Below are 23,207 nucleotides of genomic sequence, written 5' to 3' on the forward strand. Positions count from 1 at the left end.
AGCTAAGCTTACAACTAAGGCCCTTCAGACTCCTAAACATGTGGACTTTCTAAACATGTGGACTCCTAAACATGTGAGTTCCTCACATGCCTAACCCAAATACCTCTTCAGAGTATGTGATCCATAAATATCTGCTACTTTCATGTTTACTGACACTTTCAACCTGTCCTACAGGAGTTTCCACTGCTTTGTCACACATCCTATATAATAACAGGCTAATATGCAAATTGACCAAACAGCTGAACAACTAGTTACTATGATGCCCACTGACCACCAGAGGGCAGACACTCAATGTAGGAGCTGCCCCTGGTGGTCAGTGCACTCTCACAAGGAAAGTGCCACTCAGCCAGAAGCCAGGCTCATGGCTGGCGAGTACAGCAGTGGTGGTGGGAGCTGGATTGGAGAGGGTGCAGGCCAGGCTGCGGGACACCCCAGCTACTATGCACGAATTTCATGCACCAGGCCTCTAATCACTGTATAAAGTGAAACACCTTATCTAAACTTATTTCCCCCCTAAAACGATTACTAGAAAGGGATAAATGGGGATAGGGTGATCCAACTAATAAAGGACAGATCCAATTAACAGAATCCACTCAGAGAAGTAGATTCTATGGATGCTACCACCTAAGAAGAAATGAACCTGAAACAGTCCACATGCTCTGGAAGAAGAGTTTTAAGATAACTGGGGCAGCCGCTAACTTCCAAAACAAACCAAGAGATTCATTTCAGGTATACAGCCCAATAAACTTTTCATCTCCTTCCCCCAAGTATCCATCTTAAAAACTAAATAACTTGGACCCTAGCTGGTTTGGCTCAGTGGAGAGAGCATCAACCTGTGGACTGAAGGGTCCCGAATTCAATTCCAGTCAAGGGCACAAACCCAGGCTGTGGGCTCGATCCCAGTAGGGGGCGTGCAGGAGGTAGCCGATAATGATTCTCTCTCATCCTTGATGTTTCTATCTCTCTCCCTCTTCCTTCCTCTCTGAAGTCAACAAAAAATATACTTAAAAAGCAAAACACACACAGAGAGACAACTAAATAACCTGGGACATCCCAGTCGTCATTTCCTCAGCAGTCCTGATCTGAATCAATTTTTGCTCTTGCATCAACAATTACTCTGCCAAGTGAATATTTCTGTAGGTTATAAAAGCTATCTTTCAAACAAATATATACTGAGCAGCAATCCTGGGCACTGCACTTTGCTAGGCTGAGAAGAAATATAAGTAAAACTGCAGTCCTTGTAAGCCACATAGTTAAATATTAGAAAAGTGTAAAATGACAACTCAAAAGACAACCAGGGACAAGAACAGGCAGTCTACGCTATGAAAAACCAATGTCCTTGACCCAGGTTTTGAAAGACTTGCTAAAATTATACTCTCCCATCCCTCCATGGTTAGCAACTAAGTTCTGTATCCTCCTAACCTTTTTCTGCTGCCACTTTCTTTCTCCTTTAGTTCCCAGAGGTCACAGTATGCTAGAAGGATCCGGACTGAATCACAAGGGCAGTAGCTTCCCATAAAGGTGCTAATTAGTCTAGCAGTCCTTCCCTACTCCATTCTTCATTCATTCATTCAACAAATATTTACTGAACACCTATGATGTGCCAGACACTGTACGAGGCAAAGTGAAAACGACAGGTATGACCTCAGTTTTCGTGCAGCTTTCACCTTAATAATCTGTAATAGTTTTCCACGTAACTGTAGTTAACAACTGACATACTGATCTCTTGAAACAAACCCAGGAAACCTCAGAATCCTAAAGAGCCGCCGGCTAACGTCCTCATTTTTCACGTCAGGCTCCTGAGGTCTCGGGGTGACTTGCCCGACGTCACACGGTCCCTCAGCGACAGAACTGGGACCGGATGGAACCCTGTCTCCCGAAACTCAAACCACTGCCCCACGTGCTGCCTCTCCCCGGGGGGAAGCGGTCTCTGGTGGCGACTGAGGAAAACCTAACTGCGCCGAGTTTAGGTCCGATGTCACTCTCCCTCTCCTCCTAGGAGGGTAAAACCACGGCCAAAAAGGCTACAGGATGGTGGGAAGCTGCCTCAGTTTCCCCACAGAGAGGCGGCTGCGCAGCCTGGCCTCCGCACAGACTCCCCCTGTGCACTTCCTTCCAGCTTCTACCACCCCGTCCTCTCCGACTCCAACCCCGGCCCGCGGACGAATTATCCCTCTACTCACAAGGACTCGCACCAGCAGCGCCATGTTTCCTCCACAACCATTTCCGGGTGAAGGGTGAGCTTCCGGAGTCCCGGCGGCCGAGTCGCCTTCACCGGGTCGTCCTCTGCCCGCGTCCCCAGCCCGCGGGCGCCAGGCAACGGCGGCGCAGGCGCACAAAGGCCGCTCCGCCGCGAGGAGCGCGCGCTTCCCTCGGGGCGCGGGACCCGGGAGCGAGGCTGTCGGCCCAGACTGCCCGGGACCCGCTCGCTCTCGCCCTCTCTGTCTCTGTTTCTTTCTCTCTCTCCCCTTCTCCTTCCACTTCCCCCCTCCCCCTTTTTCCCTCCCTCTCCCCCTCTCTCCCCTCCCCCCTCCTCTCTCTCTCTCTCTCTCTCTCTCTCTCTCTCTCTCTCTCTCTCTCTCCCCCAACACACACACACACACACACACACACACACACACACACACACACACACACACACACACACACACACACACACACACACACACACTCCCCGACACTCACGGAGGCTGAAGTCCTCTGCAACACCGGCCTTCCCTGACCTCTGGGTTCGGAGTTTTCATAGCTCTCTCTTCAACCCCTACCCCAACCAGCCTCAGTACTCAGCGTCCTCTGATCAGAACCCCTCCTTCCCAGACCTCACTCCCGAGAAGTCCAGGATTTTGGGAGCTCCCTTAAAAGAAGGTGATGACATTGTCAAGAGAGAGGTTTGAGTGATAGGCCAGGAAATCTATAGAGTGAAGACTGTAAAGAGAGGAAGAGGTTGTTAGGAAAGAAGAAAGGGCAAATGAGTAAAAGAAAATGTAATGAGCAAAGCTGAATGAGAGTTCAAAGGATAAGAAAATGTTGGTCATATTGGTATTTTTTAATTTAAGGTTTTAGGGTTAGAACTGTTCGGAATGATGACAACGTGCAGTGGGTGGCTATGGAAGAAGGTGGCTGAAATGAAGTGGAGGTGAAAATCTCGAGTGGAGGCCTTCAAAGAACTGAGAGCTCACAATGTAGGATGGGTCCTTCACGGAGACATTTAGGCTACCTGGGATGGTGGATAAATTTGGAATAAAGAGGCCTGACACCAAAGTCACCACCACCAGGGCTCATGAGCTCCTTGTCCCCTAAAAACTCTGCCTGAAGCCCCAGCAATTTCCTTGGTTCTCTCAAAGTTCCCTCTCCCTCACTACATTTCATCTCTCTCTTTACACTGTCTCTGCCCCTCAGAATTTTCGTACTTCCTTGGAGGCATCACATTGAAATTCAGTCATTTATTATTTATTATAATATATATATATATATATATATATATATATATATATATATATATATATATATATATTTGCTGAGCACTTAATCATGATTCAGGCTCAGATCTAGATGCTGAAGATACAGTAGAAAATAAAGTTACAGTAAAGGGAGAGAAACAATAGACAAACAAATATAATCCGATGTCAGGTATTGATAAATGCTAAGCAGGATAAGAATAAAAAAGGAGAAGGCAAGGTGCTATTATAAATAAGATGATCAGGCAAAACCTCACTGAATTTGATCAGAAGTATGAATGAAATGAGAATCTGGCCCATGTCAATGAGAGAGTGACCCATGTCAATATCTTGGAAAACAGCATCCTTTTCCAAGTACCAAGGCCCCAACATGGAGAATGCTTGGTCTTCCCAGGAACAGCAAGGTGGTCATTGTGGTTTGAATCAAATGAATAAGAAAGAGTATGGAAGGAGATGAAGTTGACAAGGTGGCCCTAGAGGCCAGATCTAGGAGACCTTGTAGGCCATGGTAAAGACTTTGGACTCACCGAAACCAGTTTGGCTCAGTGGATAGAGTGTCCGCCTGTGGATCGAAAGGTCCCAGGTTTGATTCTCGTCAAGGGCATGTACCTTACTATCGGGCACATCCCCAGTAGGGGGTGTGCAGGAGGCAGCTGATCAATGTTTCTAACTCTCTATCCCTCTTCCTTCATCTCTATAAAATATCAATAAAATATTTTTTAAATAAAAATAAAAAATATTTGAAAGAGGAACCTCTCAGCAGTGGACCTGAAGAGGCTGTTAGCAACAAGAGCTCAAAGAAAAAGAAAAAGCTAAAGCTGGCCCAGGAGGATTAGAATGGACAGTACCCTGGTGGGGTATAACCACAGTTACCCACCCCCTATGTCCCAATAAAAGAAAATTTACAAAGAAAAAAAATAAAATAAAGTAAAATAAAATAAAATAAAATAAAATAAAGGAGTGCCTGTTCCCCAAAAAGAGTGACCTTGCTTCGCTTTAAAAAAAAGACTTTGGATTCTGTTCTTAGTGTGTACAAGTGTAGATATAGAAAATTATTGGTGGTTATAGTTGTTAATTCTAAGAGGTTTGGGAGACAGGGTTAGGCATGAAGGTACACATTTTTTACTATATATCCTTTTGTCTTATTTGAAGTTTATACCATATCTATATAATTACCTTTAAAATTGAAATAAAAAATATCCATATCGTTCTCAAAATCTAATTCTGGGGGGCGAAAAAAACTTTATTCATTGGCTTTATGGAAAATACAAAGACATAGAACTTGGTCCAAGCTTTCAAGAATATTAGAGTAGTAGGTGTAGAATACATATTCACAATTTTTTTTTAATTCAAAAGAATTGAGTTGAACTCCTATCTCACACTATATGGTAAATTAACTCAAAATGGAACAGAGGCCTAAATATAATAGCTAAACTATAAAATTTAAAAAAAACAAAACATAAGAGTAACCCTAACTGGTTTGGCTCAGTGGATAGAGCATTGGCCTATGGACTGGAGGGTCCCAGGTTTGATTCCAGTCAAGGGCATGTACCTTGGTTCCAGGCATATCCCCGGTAGGGAGAGTGCAAGAGGTGGCTGATCGATGTTACTTTCTCATGGATGTTTCTAACTCTCTATCCCTCTCCCCTCCTTTCTGTAAAAAATAAATAAATAAATAAATAAAATAAAATAAAATATATTTTTAAAATAATAATAATAAATAAAATAAAAAAACATAAGAGTAAATCATCATGACCCTGTGTTAGGCAAAGCCTTCTTAGATACAATAGCAAAAACATAGATAACAAAAGAAAAATAAATTAGACTATATAAACATGTAAACTTTTGTATTATAAAAGATACCATCAAGAAAATAAAAAGATGTGGAATGGGAGAAAATATTTGCAAATCGTGTATCTGATAAAGGACTTGTATCCGGACTATATACAGAACTCTACAAGTTTATAATAAAATAATAAACTCCTACCCTGGCTGCTGTGGCACTAACTATCTCTCTGTACAAAATCAATAAAATATATTTTTAAAAATAAAAATTAAATAAATAAATAAATAAAAGTCAATCACAAGAGGTTGCATATTGTTTTTTTGTGGGTTTTTTTTTTTTAATAAAGGAGTGTCTTCAACAATTGAGAGACTGTGGAGTGAGTTCCATTCTTTTTATTATTATTATTATTATTTTATTTTATTGATTGTTTTACAGAGAGGAGGGGAGAGGGATAGAAAGCTAGAAACATCAATGAGAGAGAATCATCGACCAGCTGCCTCCTGCACATCCCCTAATGCAGTGTTTTTCAACCTTTTTTGGGCAAAGGCACACTTGTTTCATGAAAAAAATCACGAGGCACACCACCATTAGAAAATGTTAAAAAATTTAACTCTGTGCCTATATTGACTATATATAAAGTAATTCTCTTGAATAGGAATCAAATAAACACAAAGAAAGTATTTTATAATTACTTTATTATGAAATATTAAGTAAACAAAATAGTGAAAAATTACAAAATTCTTGTCTTGTCTGCACCTACGGCACACCAGGCAACATCTCGCGGCACACTAGTGTGCCGCGGAACAGCGGTTGAAAAACGCTGCCCTAATGGGGTTGTGCCCGCAACCAATGTATTGTACATGCCCTGCACCGGAATCAAATCTGGGACCTTTCAGTCCACAGACCAACGCTCTATCCATTGAGCCAAACCGGTTTCGGCAGGTTGCATATTGTTTAAGTATGATTCCATTTCTATGAAGTGTCCAGCTGCCTATTCCTGGACATCATCACCAGAATTATAATTCTGAAGTTTTAATTTATGTCATTCTGTGTTCTCATCGCCCTATTATTTCAGCTTTTATTCATTACTCCTACTACACCTGTCATTTTACCTTGTTGAGACCTCCAGGCTTTTAAACTCCTCTCTATTATCTGTCAACCCTCTCCTCTCTTTACTACTTCTCCTATCTAGCTCAGACCATATGGTCTGTCATTTTAACTATTTTCTTGCCAGTATTAAGTCGTTTGCTCAAATATCTTTCTATCCTGTTCACCTGGAAAGACCTCAACCTTGTAATTGTCCATTTAACTTACCCCTACATCTAGATTATTGAGTACTATTGGAGAAAATCATGCAAAGTCCTATTGGTAACTCCCAAATATGGCTATCAACTTCTGTTATGCTCAACCCTACCCCCCCTCCTTACCCAATACTACTATTTATAACTGTATTAGACTCCTAGGGCTGACAAAACAAAACAAAAAAATTGCCGAAATCGGTTTGGCTCAGTGGATAGAGCGTCGGCTTGCGGACTGAAGGGTCCCGGGTTCGATTCCGGTCAAGGGCATGTACCATGGTTGTGGGCACATCCCCGGTGGGGGGTGTGCAGGAGGCGGCTGATCGATGATTCTCTCTCATGGATGTTTCTAACTCTCTATCCCTCTCCCTTCCCTTCTGTAAAAAATCATTAAAGTAATTTTTTAAAAATCAAGTGGCTTAAAACCATTAAAATGTATTGTTTTGAAGTTCTTGAGCCTAAAAGCCCAAAATCAAGGGGTTGGCAGGACCGTGCATGCTCTATTGAAGGCTCTAGAAGAGGGTCATTTCTTGCCTCTTTCTAGCTTCTGGAAGTTGCCAGCAATCCTTTACAGCTGTATCATTCTGTTCTTTGTCTCTCTCTCATCACACGGCCATCTCCCTGTGTGCCGGTCTCTGTGTCTCTTGTCCTATTGTAAGGATTCCAGTCATACTGGATTAGGCCCACTAAAGACTTTATATTAACTTGATTACATCTGCAGAGACCCTTTCTACTGTCTCTGAACAGATTACTTCCCCTCCTACTTCACAGAGAAAATAGAAGTTATAAGCCATCAGAAGGAAACTCAACTTCCAACCACTAAACCGAGTACCTGATTTTATTGTAGGTATACATTCTTTCTTCTTTTGTCATTTCATGAAAGAATTGCTGCTTTTCCTACTGAAAGCTAATCTCTAAAGAGTTTTTCTGGCCCTGGTGGGTTTGGCTCAGTGGATGGAGTGTTGGCCTGCGGTCTGGAGGGTTCAATTCCTGTGCCTTGGGGGGCATGTGCCTTGGTTGTACGGGGGGTGCAGGAGGCAGCTGATCGCTGTTTCTCTCTCATCATGTTTCTGGCTCTCAGTCCCTCTCATTTCCTCTCTGTGGAGGAATCAATAAAATATTTTTTTTTTTAAAGAGTTTTTCTAGTCAGGTCACAAATAAGAAGCAACCAATGAATGCATGGGTGGGTGGAGCAACAAGTCAATATTTCTTTCTCCCATCCCCACTCTCTATAAAATCAATCAATAAATAAAAGAATTTTTAAAACTTGATGTCCAAAGCTGACATCATCATCTTCCTCTCAAAATCTATTTCTCTTTCTATGTTCTCTTTTTTTATTGTTGAATGGCATACTGCTTATCCAGTTACCCAAGCAAAAAACCACAGGATTCACCCCTGACTGCTTCTCTCCCTTACTCTCTCCATCCCAACACTCTCCAAGTCCTGCTTAACTAAGCAGAAACAGTTTCCTTAGGACCTAACACTACATGTATGTCAATGAAGCCCACACTTGTATTCACATTTAAGCACCCAAATAATATTTAATTGATTTCATAGCCACCTACAACACTCTTTCCCATCTGAAGTTATGAAATCACATTTTTTCCACTTCCTGTAACTGTAGGGTTGATTTCATGCATTCAGATGTATAATTTGACTTTTTCTCCTGTTTGTTTGTGGTTTTTTTTGTTTGTTTGTTTTTGTTTTTATCTTCTTTGGGCCTATCATAGACTTATCATCCTAGCATCCTTTGGGAATCTTTATTTTCTCTTCCAGTCATGCATGAAATTTGAGGACATGATCATTGCAAGATAAGAGAATTCATGGAAAATGCTAGGCATAGTACCTGGCACATAATAAGCCCTTAATAAACATTAACAATTGTGGTGGTTGTTATTTCAATATTCAGCACAGAGTCTAGACCTTTAATAAATACTTATTGGTTAGTGAATGAATCAATCAATCAACAAACCAAAGATTGATAGAATGAATACATCTCAAGCCCAGTAAACTTGATATTATTATCCCTCTTCTGCAGAAAGGGAAACTGAGGCTCAGAGAGGTTAAATAACTTGCCCAAAGTCACTCATCTGTAAAGTGGTGGAACCAAGACTGGAACCTAGTTCTGACTGACTTCCAGGCGTATGTGACCAATCCTCCTCTACTCTGCTTTCTCATATCCTCAGATTGGATATAACTAAGTTGTGAAGTCAGAGTGAAGGCTGAGAGGCTTCCCAAGGTTCCGTATTCCAAGCCTTAGGAAAGCTGACTCTCCTGCTTACGGCCCTGGAACGTGGGCTTGTGGAAGAGGCATAGAGATGGGCATCATAGCACTGGGAGCCCCACCTCTTGCCTTTCCTATGGGCCTCCCACGTTCTCTGCCTTAAGCTCTCTGCTTAGCTGTTTCTCCCAAGGAACTAACAATGCCGTGTGTCCCCAAGGGGATACTTTTAACACAAAGAGCCAAGCCACAGGTAATTCCACTGCTTGCCAGGACTGGGGTCAGTGGAGTCTGGGGCCCAGAAAAGAACCAAAAATGGTATAAAGCACACTGAGACCTGTAGGACACCTGTAGTCCTTCCCTGGCTGTGAATTTCCTTTTCTGTAAAAATGGGGTGGGGTGGGGGGAAAGAGTGACAGTTCTGCCTGCTTCATGGGACTGTTTGAGGCACATTAATAATAACAGCTAACGTTATTGAGTGCCACCTCTGTGCCAGGTACTGTGTTGAGTGCCTTTCATATCCTCACAGTTAGTCCTATGAAATAATTGTTTACCTTTTCCCCACATGTTTCCCCCCACAAATGAGGAAACCAAGATTCATGGAATAAGTTACTTGCCCAAGTGCTCTAACTCTAAGTGGCAGATCTGAAATTTAAAACTGGGCTGCCTTGGAGCCCTTCGGTGCTGCAAGACCCACGGCCCAGAGAATGTGTGTGAGCTCTGAGGAATGATACAAGCCTTGTCCCTTTTTTTGCACAAGAATGTACTGTATAAATATGCAGCTTGTTAAGATTGAGACTGGGTGGAGATAGTTTTCCAAGGAGGCAGTTGAGTAGATCAGATGGTTAGGATGGATTTTCTGGGTGGGAAAAGGGGGACACACACACACATTCTGAGGGGCTCTCTTGTGAAAGAGAGTCCTAGGGCAGGTTGAGATGGGAGCGGAGGTTCCTTGTGTGTCAAGCCAGAGCCACAACAGTCAATAGTCAACTCAGCGCCGAAGAGCATTGTGGCTGAGGCGACACGCGCGAAGGCAGGGAGCAGCTCCAGTTCTGTCAGGCTTTCCAGGAAACCAGGGACACGCAGCCCAGAAAACAAGTGTGTGCAGGAGCCAGCCCCATGTGTGACCCCTTCGTCCCCTGCCTCTCTCCCCTTGGGGCTTCAGCTACCCGGTTTCTACACTGCTCGCTCTGTATGCACAGCCCGCTGCCTGGCTTCCCTGGCACCTCCCTTCCAGGCTCATTCTCTCTCCTACACACCAGAACTCTGTCTGCCGTGGCAGCTCCTTTGTTTACTTCCATAGTGAGCGGGCCTGCCCCTCGCCAAGCACAACGAAGCCCAGCCAGGGAGGGCGAGGCTCCAAGCTCGGGCTGCCCCCGGCACAGGGCGCTTGCTTTCAGTCCTGACAGCCCAGGTTTCAGGTCTAGAGAGAAGGGACTGCAAGATCTGCCCATAGCTGGGCAGGAATCCCCACTGTTGAAACAGCTTTGGCTGGGAGCCCTGGGAATCAAAGACTCAGCTGGAGAGAGGCAGGGAAAAAGTTGAGGCCCCTTGGGTGGGAAACAGAGGCCCCCTGGTTCTCCCTCTCTCCAGCCAGGCAGATGCCGGTCCTGAGCCCTTAGAACGAGGACTTGGGTGCCCCCGTTGCCCCACCAGAGCGCAGTGCTCCCCTCCCAGGAGTTGAGGTCTCGTGCCCTTCCCCAGAGATTCTAGCAGAGAAAGGGAAGTGGGCTTTTAGTCTGGGCAAAGCCCCAAGTAGGAAACGTTGTCAGGACGTGTCTGGCATTGGACTGTCTGAGATTAGTGGGGAGGTTATTTACCTAACATGTAATTATGCATTTATATCATGGGTAATGTTAAGGGGAGGGGCTCTAGCTCTGTTTCTGGAGACGGGGTGAAGAGGTCGGAGGTGATAGGTGAGCAGTGAGGTGTACTGAAGGTGCCAAGCAGGAGGGTAGCAGGGCCATAGACAAGATCACGTGAAGAACAGTGCTCAGTGGCAAAAAGGAGATGTCTCAATAGGAGAGGAGGGATCTCTAGCAGCCCGGGTTCCCCAGAGAAAATCAGAGGCCCCTTTAAATGGTGGTCAGTTCATTCTGTGAGTGTGTGTGTGTGTGTACGGGGGGGGGACAGGGGGGGCGGGCGGGTGAGGGAGGAACAGGCAGCTGATACAAGTGATTTTAGAGGAAATGAAATCCCCAATTTTCCCCACATTTAGGGAATTTCCCTCACACTTAGGGATCCATTGAAGAGACAATCAGTTTGACTAAGAAATGCCGGGAAGAAAACCTTATTCACTCTGTTGGCAGGCCACAGCAGAGCAGACAGAGCTCCAGACCAACGGGCCCTTGGAAGGAACAGGAATGGGGTTAGAGGTGGCACTGGCCCCGCTCAGCCTGTACTCTCTGCCCCATTCCGCTTCCAGGACTGGAAGCAAGGACTGGGCCCTGGACACCAGGTTTATACCTGAGGCAGCCCACCTCCCCTGGCCGGGCCGGCCATTCTCTGAGGGGTCACTGGGCGCCCTGGAGTAAATAAGGAGATGGCCACGGTTTTAGGCACAGCTTTGCTTTTTATCTCATCAATGTACATTTTTTAATCTAACAGTCTAACAGCCCCACATTCCTCACCCCTGCCCAAGCCCTCTCCCGCCCCTGCCCAATCAGCATCGCATCCGCACCGGGGGCAGAACGTCGCCAGGCACCATGTGATTCCGGGAGGACGCGGCACCCGTGGCTGTCCCACGGGGAGCACTCCCTGGAGTGGCCGGAGTCCAAGGAGGAGCCCAGGGAAGGCGAGGCTCGTGGGCTGAGTCTCATTGGAAAACCAGGTCTGCTGGGTCGCTGTCCCACTCGGAATCTGTCTCCCCGGGCATGTCCCTGCCAGTCAGAGCAGCAGAAGAGCAGACATCCCGGGCAGAGGGACCCGCGGGTAGAAAGGGGCCTTTGGCCCAAGTCCCACTCCGAGGGCGGGCCAGGCCGTTGGAACCCCCTTTCCGGCAGGATGTAGAGACGTTCCTGGCTGCAGCTTCCCGGCTGCTCTGGGATCCCACACGTGTGAGGAGAGGCTCTCGCCACCAGCGTCTCGGGGGGGGGCGGGGGGGTGCCACCCAGGAAGGCAGAGGGCCAGTGCTGCTACCTGCAGCCACAGGACTCCACCACCATGTCCTCATACTGCTTGTAGACCACGTTGTTGGCGGAGTCGATGAAGAGGATGCTGATGGGGCTCAGCCGCGTGGGCACGCAGCAGGTGGGCGGCGTGGACTCGGGGTCCATGGAGTTCATCAGGGTCTGGATGACCGCGTGGTTCGTGGGCTCCAGGTGGGAGCGCAAGGGGAACTCGCACAGCCCCTCGCAGTGGAAGGCCTCGTACTCGAGGGGGGCGATGATCCAGTCATCCCAGCCCATGTCCTTGAAGTTGACGTGCAGCGCCTTCCGACCGCAGCGGGCCTTGGGGTTCTTGCTGGGGCGCTTGCCCTGGCGGGTGGCCAGGGGCGCCCTCCGTTTCCGCCGCTGGCTGAACAGGTACTCGTACACCGTCTTGTCGTCCTGGCCCGAGCGGGCCTTGATCTCGTTGAAGAACAGGTCCCGTTTCTTGGTGCGGCCGAACACCAGGAACAGGGCCTTCTCGTGGACCTGACGGGCAGCCCGGTCAAAGCCCAGGCCACGGAGGTCCACGGCCCGGCCCCGTTCCCAGGCCTCCAGCTCCAGGCACAGCTGGGCCGAGTTCTTAAAGTTTCGGAAGAGCTTCCAGATGTCGAACACCTCCCAGCCAGATCCGTCCAGGCCTGGCACCGAGCGCACATCCAGCAGGGCTGCCGGCTGCCGGCCGCTGGGGCAGCTGGACAGCTTCAGCTGGGCAGCCCGCCCGCTACCGGGGGCCGCCGGCTTGGCCGTGTCTGAGGGCTTCTTCCGCAGGATCCGCAGCTCGGCCCCCAGCAGCCCGTCCTTCTCCAGGGCACTGATGTCAAACACGTACCTCTGCTTCCTGACCACAGGGCCTCGGTCATCTAGAGAGAACACCCAGACGTCATTCCCTGCAACCTCATGGAGAAAGCCAGCCACCTCCGCCTCCGGGGAGGGTCAAGCCCTCTCCTCTCTGGAGAGCTCTCTTTGACCTCTTCCCCACTCTGAGAGAGGCCAAGACCCAACCCCGGAGAGCCTTTGTCAGAATAAGGAGCGTCCTGCACAGCCTACCCAGGCTTGTTTATCCGTACATGTGGCCGGGGTGATTGAGTGGTTCTGGGTATTTGTGTCAGTCACGGTTCATATCAGGAATCCACCAGCTTCAGGATTGCCTTCGACCTACCTCTCTCCGATCTGTTATCGAATATGATATCTCACTGGTGAAATAGGTTTGGCGGCATTGTAATTACGCCCGTTTTCCCAGAGGGGGAACCTGGGGCTCAGAGAAGTTAGGTGACTTGCTCAGAGTCACCAGCTAGGATAAAGCATAGTTGAAACACTAGCCTAGAACTGTTTGCACACAATCTGAAGCTGCTCTCCACTACACCTTAAAGAAGATCTTCATGTCCTCTTTTTACAGATGTGGCACAGAGAGGGGGAGTGACTTGACTATAGTCACATTGGGAGTTAGTAACAAAAGTGGTCTACAATCCAATTGCCCTGCTTCCCAGTCTAATGATTTCATTGTGTATGTGTCTCACCCTGTTGGATGTATGAGTGTGTGTGTGTGTGTGTGCGTGTGAAAGTTTGTGTTTATGACTGGGTTCATATGTGAGTAAAAAAGTGACATATCAGGGGTATGGATGGTTTGGCTTGTGTCAAAATTTAAAGGGCATGTGTGTGTGTGTGTGTGTGTGTGTGTAAGAAGATTCCATGTATACATATGTGTAAGAAGGTGTGTGCACACCTAAACACATATATGTGATTCAGCATGTATGTACAAATATGAGGCTGTGTGTATGTATAAGAAACTCAGTAGTATGTCCGAATCAGCATGCCCTCTTTCCTAAATACCAATTTGCCATGGGGAAGCATTCACATATTGCTCTAGAAGGTGACTAATTAGGCCTTTAAACTCCCCATCGCCCCCTCTCTGAGCTCCCTTAGTGCTGGGGGGCACAATGACTTACTTTATGGGCCCCCAAGGGGTCACAGCTTTCCCTGGCTGGGCAGGCAGCCAGGTCACCTCCCCCACCTCAGCCAGACCTGCTGCCTCTGTGCTCCCCCGCCCTCTGTCATTCCCCCACAGGCCAGCTCTAATGAGGAGCCTCTCCCACTCGCTGACCCCTCCCCCACCCCGCCAGCCCAAGTCCTAAGACTCTGAACCAGAGCATATGAGCTGCAATCACACGGAGGGAGAAACTGAGGCCCTGGGAGGGGAGGAGACTTGCTGAGATCACACAGCAAGTTGAGATGAAAAGCCAAGACAGTCGCGCCAGGTGGGCAGAGGGAGAAACGAGGAGAGCAGTTATTCTCCTGGGTTAATGACAAAGATTATCTGTTTAGGACAGGACACAGAGTGTCGTATTCGAAGGGCCCTCCGAAATCCCCCAGTCCAGCCTCCGTGACCTGGCAGGGAGAAGGAGCTTTCCCAAGGTCACAGTGCTAAACCCTAGGTCTGCTGTCCACTCCCAAACCCCGCATGTCTGACCGTCATTCCGTGACTCCAAGATGCCTCCGTTACTGTCTCCACCCATCCCGCCTCCTCTGCCCCCTACTCTGAGGGCAAAGTTGCGGAACCACGCGTGGCTAGAGATTAATTTCTCTGCCTTCTGAGAAAACCTACCAACCCTTGGAGCCTACAACGTTTGGCCAGTCCACGCAGGAACAGGGCATGGCCTGGTGACCAAGAGTCTTAGAGTCTGGTCCCCAACTCTGCCACCCGCTGGCAGGTCTTATCTCCTCTCTGGACTTTAGTCATCCCCTCTGCACCTTGCAGGAACTGGGCTCGGCGATCCCCAGGTGCCTCCAACTCCGACACGCCAGCAGCCTGGAACCTGGCGTGTGTGAGATGGTCCCAGACACCAGCCCAGGCCAGGCGCACACTCCATCTCCCACCAGAGTGGTGCCAGGGCTCTGAAAGGCCCCTCCATGCATGCAGGTGCCCCTCCCTCTGAGCCGTGCCCCGGCCACCCCGCCCCCTCACCTTGCCCTTTGTCAATAAAGCTGGTGATGGTGTTGGCCAGGCCAGCCTCCAACTTCACGCTGCTGTTGCTTCCCTTCCTGTCAGCATCGGACAGCGTCCTGTACAGCGAGAGCATGTACTCGTGGGGCGTGATGGGGGGCGGGCGGAACGGCTCCTTGGGCTCTCGAAGGGCCCCGGGCTCCCTGGCCTTCTTCAGCAGGAAGGGGCTGGGGGCAGCTCCTGCCTTTGGGGGTACCTTACCCCCAGGAAGCTGTCCTTTGGGGGTCACAGTCCGCGCTGCAGCCTGCCTGGCCTGGGAAGGGTGTCCTGGCTTGGGTTCGGGGCCACCCGATCTCGGGGCCGGCTTTTTGGGTTCATCCTTCTTGGGCTGTGTCAGGCCTCCTGCCTGCCCGGTGCCCCCCTTGGCCCTGGCATTGGTGGCTCCCCCGCCATAGCCGTGACCCCCCGGCCTGAATAGATTCCGGGCCAGAGGGGGCCTCTCTTTGGCTTCTGCTTTGGCCAATCCTGGCCTGGTCCCCTGGGGTCTCTGGCCCAAGTCAGGGGCCCCCACAACCGCGCAGAGAAATTCCAGGTCCAGCCAAGCCAGGTGCCAAAGCAAAAAAGTGAGGGGTTTGGAGAGTCTCATCCTCTGGCCAGCCGCTGAATGGCACCAAAGAGAACGGCGGCAGCAGCGAAGGTGCCTCTGGCTTGGCAGGAAAAACCATGAAAGGAGCGGACCCTCAAAAGCAGCGGCAGCAGCAGTAGCAGCAGAAGGGAAGGCTTTCTCCTCAGTCTGAGACTCTTTAAGTCTGCCGGGTGTGTGTTTGTATCCAGTCCCATAGTGGAAATGCTCTCGTATCCAGACGTGCACCGTCTCCAGTCAGCAGCTGAAAATAACTCGTTCTTGAAAGGAGAAAGCCGACCGCCCCCTTTCTCCTGCACAACTGACTGAGGGCTTGAAGGAGGCTTGTATAAGGCTGAGGGATTTTTCCAAGAAGGAAGAATGGCGTAATGCTGCCTGTGTGCTCCAGTTTTTTTTTGTGTGTGTTTTTTTTTTTAAGTTTTGAATCCTTTCCAGTGAAAATACTTCACACACACACACACACACACACACACACACGCCTGCAGGTGCTCAGAAAAATCTTTTTACAAACCTGAACTCAGGAATTGGAAACGGAATTTCAACCCAAACCAATTTAATTACTCTCTGATGTCATGCTGTCTAAACTCATTTAAGTGCGATATATTTATGTGAAAAAAAATCACCGCTGCCCTTTCGAGGCCGTGGCTCACGGGGGCTCTTGGCACAGAGCCCCGAAGCGTGACTCCGGGCTTAGAGGGCCCCTCAGCCCATGGAACAGACTCAGGGGTCTTCACCTCCACCTCCCCGGGCAGCCCACCCCACCCTCCTGAGTGAGGAGCGATGCTGAGGAATGAGCTCAAGGATCTTAAGCTCCCAAACACGGGGAGTGTGGGTTTTCAGCTAAGTCCTTGGGGTGTTTTTTAAAGCAGTTTTCAACTCCTGCGCCTAGTCTGGGGACTGATTTGTTGTTGGGGGGCAGCACAGATGGCAGCATTTACCCACAGTTTTGGGGGGTTTTTTTATTTTAATAAACTTGTGGTGACCTAGAGACAGAAAATATCAGTACCCACCGCACCCCTCCCCCGAACGCCACTGCCTGAATTCAGATGATCCCGTCAGGCGTTGGAGGGCACTGCCACCGGGAGCCCACTGCTTGGATAGAGGTATGTCCGGGTTGTACCTCACTGCCACCCCAGGAAAGACAGACTCGGAGTTCTGTTGGAAAAAGGACTGGTTGAGTCCAGAGGCGGCAGACCCAGCCTGGGGCAGCAGCGGCCCCTGCAGGAGGCTGGGAAAATGACTTCCCACATGACGGGTTTCTGGTAGCTCTGGAAGAAGTCTGAAGTCCAGCTGGGCTCCTGTGGGGAAGCTGTTCCCTTCACCTGGACTGTCCTCCTGTAGCCTCCACAACTGAAGGAAGTCCTCCTCCTCCTCCTGAGAAATTCGTCCTGAAAATCCACCTCCTCCGGGAAGCCTTCCCTGATCCCCAGACAAAACCAATGACCTCGTCTTGTACATTTCGCTGCAACACTTGTGCCGAGGTAAGAGGTCTAGCAGGGGTAGAAGCAGTAGTCAGGCAAGCTTCCTTCTCCATCTGAGGTTCTTGCAGCCTGCCTCACAGAAAGCTGTTCACTCGCCAAGGTCACCAGACTGGTTCCAACACAAGCCGACACACCGCTGAAGCAGCGCAGTGATTGACGAACGAAAGATGAGACTCACCACTGGGATAGGCAGGTGCCTGACCAGCCCTTTCGTGAAGATGCTCCTGGGTCCTCGCTGATCTTCAGAGCGCAGCGGCAGAGCTTGGCCATTTCCAGCTTCCTTTGGTGCTTCTAGGTGACAAACCCAGTACAGCTCCACCACCCCAACTCAAAGGACCAAAGCACCACCAGCCACTCTGTGGGGAAGCTCTGAGGAAGACGCACCCTCCTTTCCCCAGATTCCCAACACTTGGCTTCCCTTTTGACTTGTCCCCACTTAGGCAGTCATCTCTGGCACTCCTCCCTCCCCTCTCCATTCCCACTGCTTCACCGTCTTCATCCTCCTCACTGCCTGTCCTGCTCTAACTCCTTTATGAATGGCTTCCATGCCTTGAGGATATCTCCGTTCCAACCCTCCCTCCCTCTAAAACATACCCAATGAAAAGTGCCAACTCATGTGCCCTCTCCGACAGGAAACCTTCCCTCATCCTCCAGAAAACACACACTACAGATTTGCCTTCCCACATTTCCTGTGCTCCTTTCCACTTTGGTAGCTCAGAGATATCCAGTCCTGCCCCTGCCCCTTGTCTCAAACACAGTTCATTTCTTCCACTCTGTACTTTTTTCATATTTTAGATATATTTTTATTGATTTCAGAGAAGAAGGGAGAGGGAGAGAGAGATAGAAACATCAATGATGAGAGAGAATCATTGATCGGCTGCCTCCTGCACACCCCCTACCGCAACCCGAGGCATGTGCCCTTGACCGGAATCAAACCCAGGACCCTTCAGTTCGTAGGCCGACACTCTATCCACTGAGCCAAGCCAGCTAGGGCCATGTTTTTGTTTTGTTTTTTTTAAATCATAACTTAATTCTTCATAACTGTAATAATTTATTTACATATCTGTCTCCCTCATTAGATTATGACTAGACTGTAGTATATTTATCTTTCAATTATTCCCAGCACTGGGCACAGGGCCCAGCACATAGCATATTCTCAGTATGTGTTGTATGGATGAATAAATCTCTAACTGGCCTTATATATGAAAGCCATCATTTTCGGCTTTAATATGTAGTTACTTGTACACACACCATGCCTTCCCTGCTGGACTCTGAGTTCCTTAAAGAGAGGGATTCTGTCTTGCCACTTACTAGGAACTTTGTAAGGTCGAGTGAACGAACAAATGAAGGGATGAATGAATCAAACATCCATATGCCCCCTGCGCCTGCTTTGATAAAGAGCAAGGACTCCGGAGCAGGCAGACCTGGTTGTGAATTCCACTTCTGCTATATGATTTAGTACATTGTGTGATCTTTGGGAACCTCTAAAGGTCTCTGAAACTCTGAACAGGGATCATGACAGTACCTACTCACAGGGCTTTTATGGGGATTCAATGAAATGAATCATAAAAAGTGATTAGCCCAGCACCTGGAAAACATTAATAACAGCTACTATTTACTGAGCACTCAAGTCAACTAGACTTAGGCCCTGGTATCCCACATGGTGAAGGCATCGTTAGTCCCACAGTTTGCAGATAAAGAAATTGAAGTTCAGGAAGGTTAAATTACTTTTTGAGCCTAATTCCTGCCTTGACACTTTTTTTTTTTTTTTTTTTTTTTTTTTTTTTTTTTTTTAACCAAGGAATCCCAACCTGGCCTCTTGAAACACAAGAAGGAGAAGGGTAGTGGGGCAATTACGGTATTCTTGGCTTTCGGTCAAGGTCTCATCCAATGAGCTGGAACGTTGGGACATGGATGATTCTGATCAGGGGCTATTGTTTGAAGACCAGGGGACCCCGGCGTGGGGTGGGAGCAGGGAAAGGGGACTCGGAGCTTACTTAGAAGGCCCTCTCCAGGGAGGAGCCCAGGAGACCAGCCTGGCTCTCACTATAAAGGTGACTAATCACTTCGGTCCCCTCTGGTAATTGCAACCAGATGCTGCCGCTGGCAGCGCTTCAGTCCCAACATGTTTAATTACTGGGACGTAGAGTCCCTCAGTCCCGAGTGTCCCCTTACCTCCCCCTCTCCTGTCAGCAATATTAATGTCAAACTTGAGGCAGAGGATGGGGGCCTTGGGAAGCCACTGGCATGGAAATAACCGTTACCGTCCCCTCTACCACGTAGAGCCTTTAACTCTTGTACGTGCTTACCCGTCCATTATCCCAGTGGCACTCCACAAAACATTCTCTTAAGGCGGGTAGGCAAGAATATTATTATCCCCATTTCACAGATGAGCAAACAGGAAAATAAATAATAATCATAATCCGTTGTTTTCAAACATTTACTAGTAGCCATTTTCAAAGTGTTTTTACATTCATTATGCTGTCAGAACCTCCCAAGATCTCCTGGAATCGGCCCAGCCCAGCACAGTGACTAAGAGCACAGGCTCTGGGATCAGACAACTCAGTCTGTGCCCTGGCTCTGCCACGGACCAATTGGGTGACCTTGGGTATTCATTCATTTGTTTTCTTAATTACCTAGCAATTATATAGTAGGTGCCTAACATATGGTAAGTCCTGGGCCTGACCACTGGACATCTAACAGTGGACAAGACCACCAAGTCTGTGCTCACATTTTGTGAAGGAGACAGATAAAGAAGCAAACAAATGCATAGTTTCAGAGAATTCTGAGTACTGTGAAGAAAAATTAAGCCATGTCCAAGGGATGTCTATTTTAGATAGGAATGTCTCTTTGATAGGTGACATTTGAGCAGAGGTGTGGATGTGGTGAGGGAATGAGCCATATAAGGGTCTGGGGGATAATCATTCCAGGTTGAGGAAACAGCATATGCAAAGGCCCTGCGGCAGGAATGTGCTTGGCATACCTGAGGGACCATGAGAAGTTGGTGTATCTGTAGCAGAGTGAGGGAGAGAGTGGTAGATAGGGTCAGATCATACCAGAACTACGTCAAGTATGGCCTCACACACCAGAGAAGAAAGTTGGATTTTATTTTTAGTGCAGTGGGAAACACAATGATGGGTTCTAAATAGGAGAGTTCTCTGATCTGTAACATAACGTTTAAGAGTAGGGCTATCTGCCGAAACCGGTTTGGCTCAGTGGTAGAGCGTCGGTCTGCGGACTGAAAGGTCCCAGGTTCGATTCCGGTCAAGGGCATGTACGTTGGCTGCGGGCATCGACGTTTCTGGCTCTCTATCTCTCTCCCTACCTCTCTGTAAAAAAATCAATAAAATATATTAAAAAAAAAAAAAAAAGGAGTTGGGCTATCTGCCTTCAAACCCTGGCTCCCCCATGCACCAGCCATGTAATTTCAGGCTAGTTATTTAATCTTTCTGTGCCTCAGTTTTCTTATGTATAAAGCTAGAGGCCCAGTGCATGAAATTCATGCACTGGTAGAGTCCCTAGGCCTGGCAGGGCCAATAGGGCCTTTCCTTCCATCAGCTGCTGGCCGGCCAGCCGGGGCATTTCTTCATTCTGCACTGCCCCCTGGTGGTCAGTGCACACCATAGCAAGCGGTCAAACTTCCCATCAGTTGAACTCCTAAAGAGACAATTTGCATATTAGCCTTTTATAATATAGGATGAGGCTAATAATAATATACCTATTTTCATAAAGTTGTTGTGAATTAAGTTGTGGTGAGTCAAGTTCTTAGAACAGTGGCTCCATGCATAGTAAACACTACATAAATGTTGGCTATTGTTTATATTAAAAAACAAAAAAACAAAAAAACAAAAAAACAAAAAACACTTCCCGCCAAAATCGGTTTGGCTCAGTGGATAGAGCATAGGCCTGCAGACTGAGGGGTCCCGGGTTCGATTCTGGTCAAGGGCATGTACCTTGGTCGTGGGCACATCCCCTGTGGGGGGTGTCTAGGATGCAGCTGATCAAAGTTTCTCTCTCATCGATGTTTCTGACTATCCCTCTCCCTTCTTCTCTGTAAAAAATCAATAAAATATATTTTAAAAAAGACAAAAACCACTTCCTGAACTGCTTCTTTACCTATAAAATGAGAATAAAAATATCTGCTTCACAGACTTGTTATAAGAGCTAAATGTATTTATATATGTAAAGTGCCTTTCTTTCAGCAGATAGTGTTTGATAAATTATAGTTTGTTTTTAAAAGATTCAGTTGTTAATATTGTTCCTGTTTCACAAATGAGGAAATTGAGTCTCAGAGAAGTTACATGACTAACAAAAGTTTGAATTGTTTAATTGTTTGTTTATAGCTATAAAGAATGGAAGTAAAACTAAGCCCAAACCCCTGACTCTGAAACAATGCTTTTCCCACATCAAGGAAGAACTGATCTTTTTGCTCTCACCCTACATGTCAGGAGTCAGCTTGAAGGAAGGCCTGGAATCCCTGACCTTCTATCTGTTTTTCTTCTAATCTGAGGGGCCTGGGCTGTCCTGATCCTGAGAAACCAGTCCTCCCCCAGCCATCCTTCTGGTTTGCGGTGTTTACATTCCCCAGGAATTGCCACAGTTCTCCTCCAGTAAGCTCTCACTGGCTCCCCCAGCTGAGCTTCTTGGAAACTGCATCTTGTCCAAGCGTGGGCCTTTTGTCCTGGTCAACACATCTCACTTGCCTCAGAAAACCAATCTGAAAATTATGTGTGGGTGTATGTGTGTTTCTGTCTCTTGAGGGGATGGGGTGTGAACAAAGTAGGTATTTATTGTTCACTTTTATTCTTTATTTAAAATATTTTTTCTGCCGAAACCGGTTTGGCTCAGTGGATAGTTCGTCGGTCTGCGGACTGAAAGGTCCCAGGTTCGATTCTGGTCAGGGCATGTACATTGGTTGCGGGCACATCCCCGGTAGGGGGTATGCAAGAGGCAACTGGTCGATGTTTCTCTCTCATCGACGTTTCTAGCTCTCTATCTCTCTCCCTTCTTCTCTGTAAAAAAATCAATAAAAATATATTTAAAATATTTTTTCCACCCTGGCCACTGTGGCTCAGTTGGTTGGAGCATCTTCCGTACACCAAAAGGTGGTCGGTTCAATTCCCTGTCAGGGCATATACATACCCACGTTGCAAGTTCCATCCCTTGTTGGGGCATGTATGGGAGGCAGCTGATCGATGTTTATCTCTTTCTCTCAAATTAAAAAAGAAAGAAAAAAAAAAGTTGTTTTTTTAAAAACACAGAAGAGTGCCCAGAAACTCCCAAGATGTTTCCAGTTTTTTTGTGTTTTTTTATATTTTTTGGCAGAGGCAGCAGGGTCTGCGGGAGCAGGGCAGGGATGTCATCTTGTGCCTGGCGGTCGGTTAGGGTTAGGGTTAGGGATAGCCTGGGGGTGGGCAGGAGGGGAAAGGGGCAGCGCACAGGGTCTATGGAATGGCCTGGAGTCTGAGGAACAGGAGCCTGAGGAGCTGCTGCTGGAGCCAGAGCCTGAGCCTGAAGAGGAGCCAGTCTGGCCGGTGCCCCCCCAGGCGCCCCAGGTCCTGGGCCTGGCTCTGGGTGGGGGGAAAGGGGGTCCCCCAGCCAGGAGGAGGAGGAGGAGCGGGACTGGTCAGGGGTACCTGGGGGACGGCGCCATGGAAGACCTGGAGCTGGAAGCGATTAAAGCTCGAGTCAGGGAGATGGAGGAAGAAGCTGAGAAGCTAAAATACAGAACGAGGTTGAGAAGCAGATGAATGCTGGCCCAGTGATCACGTCTGTGGAGGAGGCTGACGCCCGTTCCATCTGTTAGCAATGTGGACTATGGAAGCCCATTCTCATGCCGTGGTTCAGTCAACCACGTGACCACACTCTGTGACAAATTTAGTGGCCATCCCAGAGTGTTTGCATATACAGAGTTCTCAGACAGAGTCAGTGAGGACTCCCTGGCCTTAGATGAGTCCCTCTTTAGAGGAAGACACATCAAGGTCATCCCAAAACGAACCAACAGCCCAGGAATCAGCACATCAGTCCAGTTGTTCCCATGACCCCCATGACCCCCATGCCACCAACTACCACAGTTTCCCCTCTCCTCCCCATCTCTGTTCTACAGTGGTTTCAACAGCACAGATCTTGTCTACAGATGCAGGGCTAGCGTGACTTCATGGTATTCCCCTTACTTAAAAAAAAGTGTGGCCCTGGCCAGTTTGGTTCGATGGATACGGCCTGCAGACTGA

The 23,207-nt window shown here is 48.1% G+C and overlaps 2 protein-coding genes and 1 pseudogene across 3 annotated transcripts in view; 1 reads left to right on the forward strand and 2 right to left on the reverse strand.

Annotated features, from left to right (window-relative positions):
* The window catches only part of UQCC1 (ubiquinol-cytochrome c reductase complex assembly factor 1), a 107,286-nt gene extending 104,726 nt beyond the window's left edge, over positions 1 to 2,560 (reverse strand). Inside the window, exon 1 of the mRNA XM_084888614.1 lies at positions 2,184 to 2,560. Within this exon, the coding sequence (XP_084744740.1) occupies positions 2,184 to 2,207 (24 nt within the window). The 5' untranslated portion in view covers positions 2,208 to 2,560. The remainder of the gene's footprint in view (positions 1 to 2,183) is intronic.
* An 8,759-nt stretch (positions 2,561 to 11,319) lies between these two features.
* Positions 11,320 to 15,789, reverse strand: GDF5 (growth differentiation factor 5). Its single transcript, XM_084886968.1, has 2 exons — positions 14,875 to 15,789; positions 11,320 to 12,772 (listed from the first exon to the last, which is right to left on the reverse strand). Exons 1-2 carry the CDS (start codon positions 15,497 to 15,499, stop codon positions 11,898 to 11,900), a joined length of 1,500 nt encoding a protein of 499 aa, XP_084743094.1. The 5' UTR covers positions 15,500 to 15,789; the 3' UTR covers positions 11,320 to 11,897.
* Positions 15,790 to 18,637: 2,848 nt separating this feature from the next.
* Positions 18,638 to 23,207, forward strand: LOC311624826 (polyadenylate-binding protein 2-like; annotated as a pseudogene). The gene is made up of 2 exons: positions 18,638 to 18,695; positions 22,396 to 23,207. The product of its transcript is annotated as a polyadenylate-binding protein 2-like (transcript).

The sequence above is a fragment of the Pipistrellus hanaki genome (genome assembly GCF_964339955.1).
Source record: "Pipistrellus hanaki genome assembly, chromosome: 6".
Classification (NCBI taxonomy): Eukaryota; Metazoa; Chordata; class Mammalia; order Chiroptera; family Vespertilionidae; genus Pipistrellus; species Pipistrellus hanaki.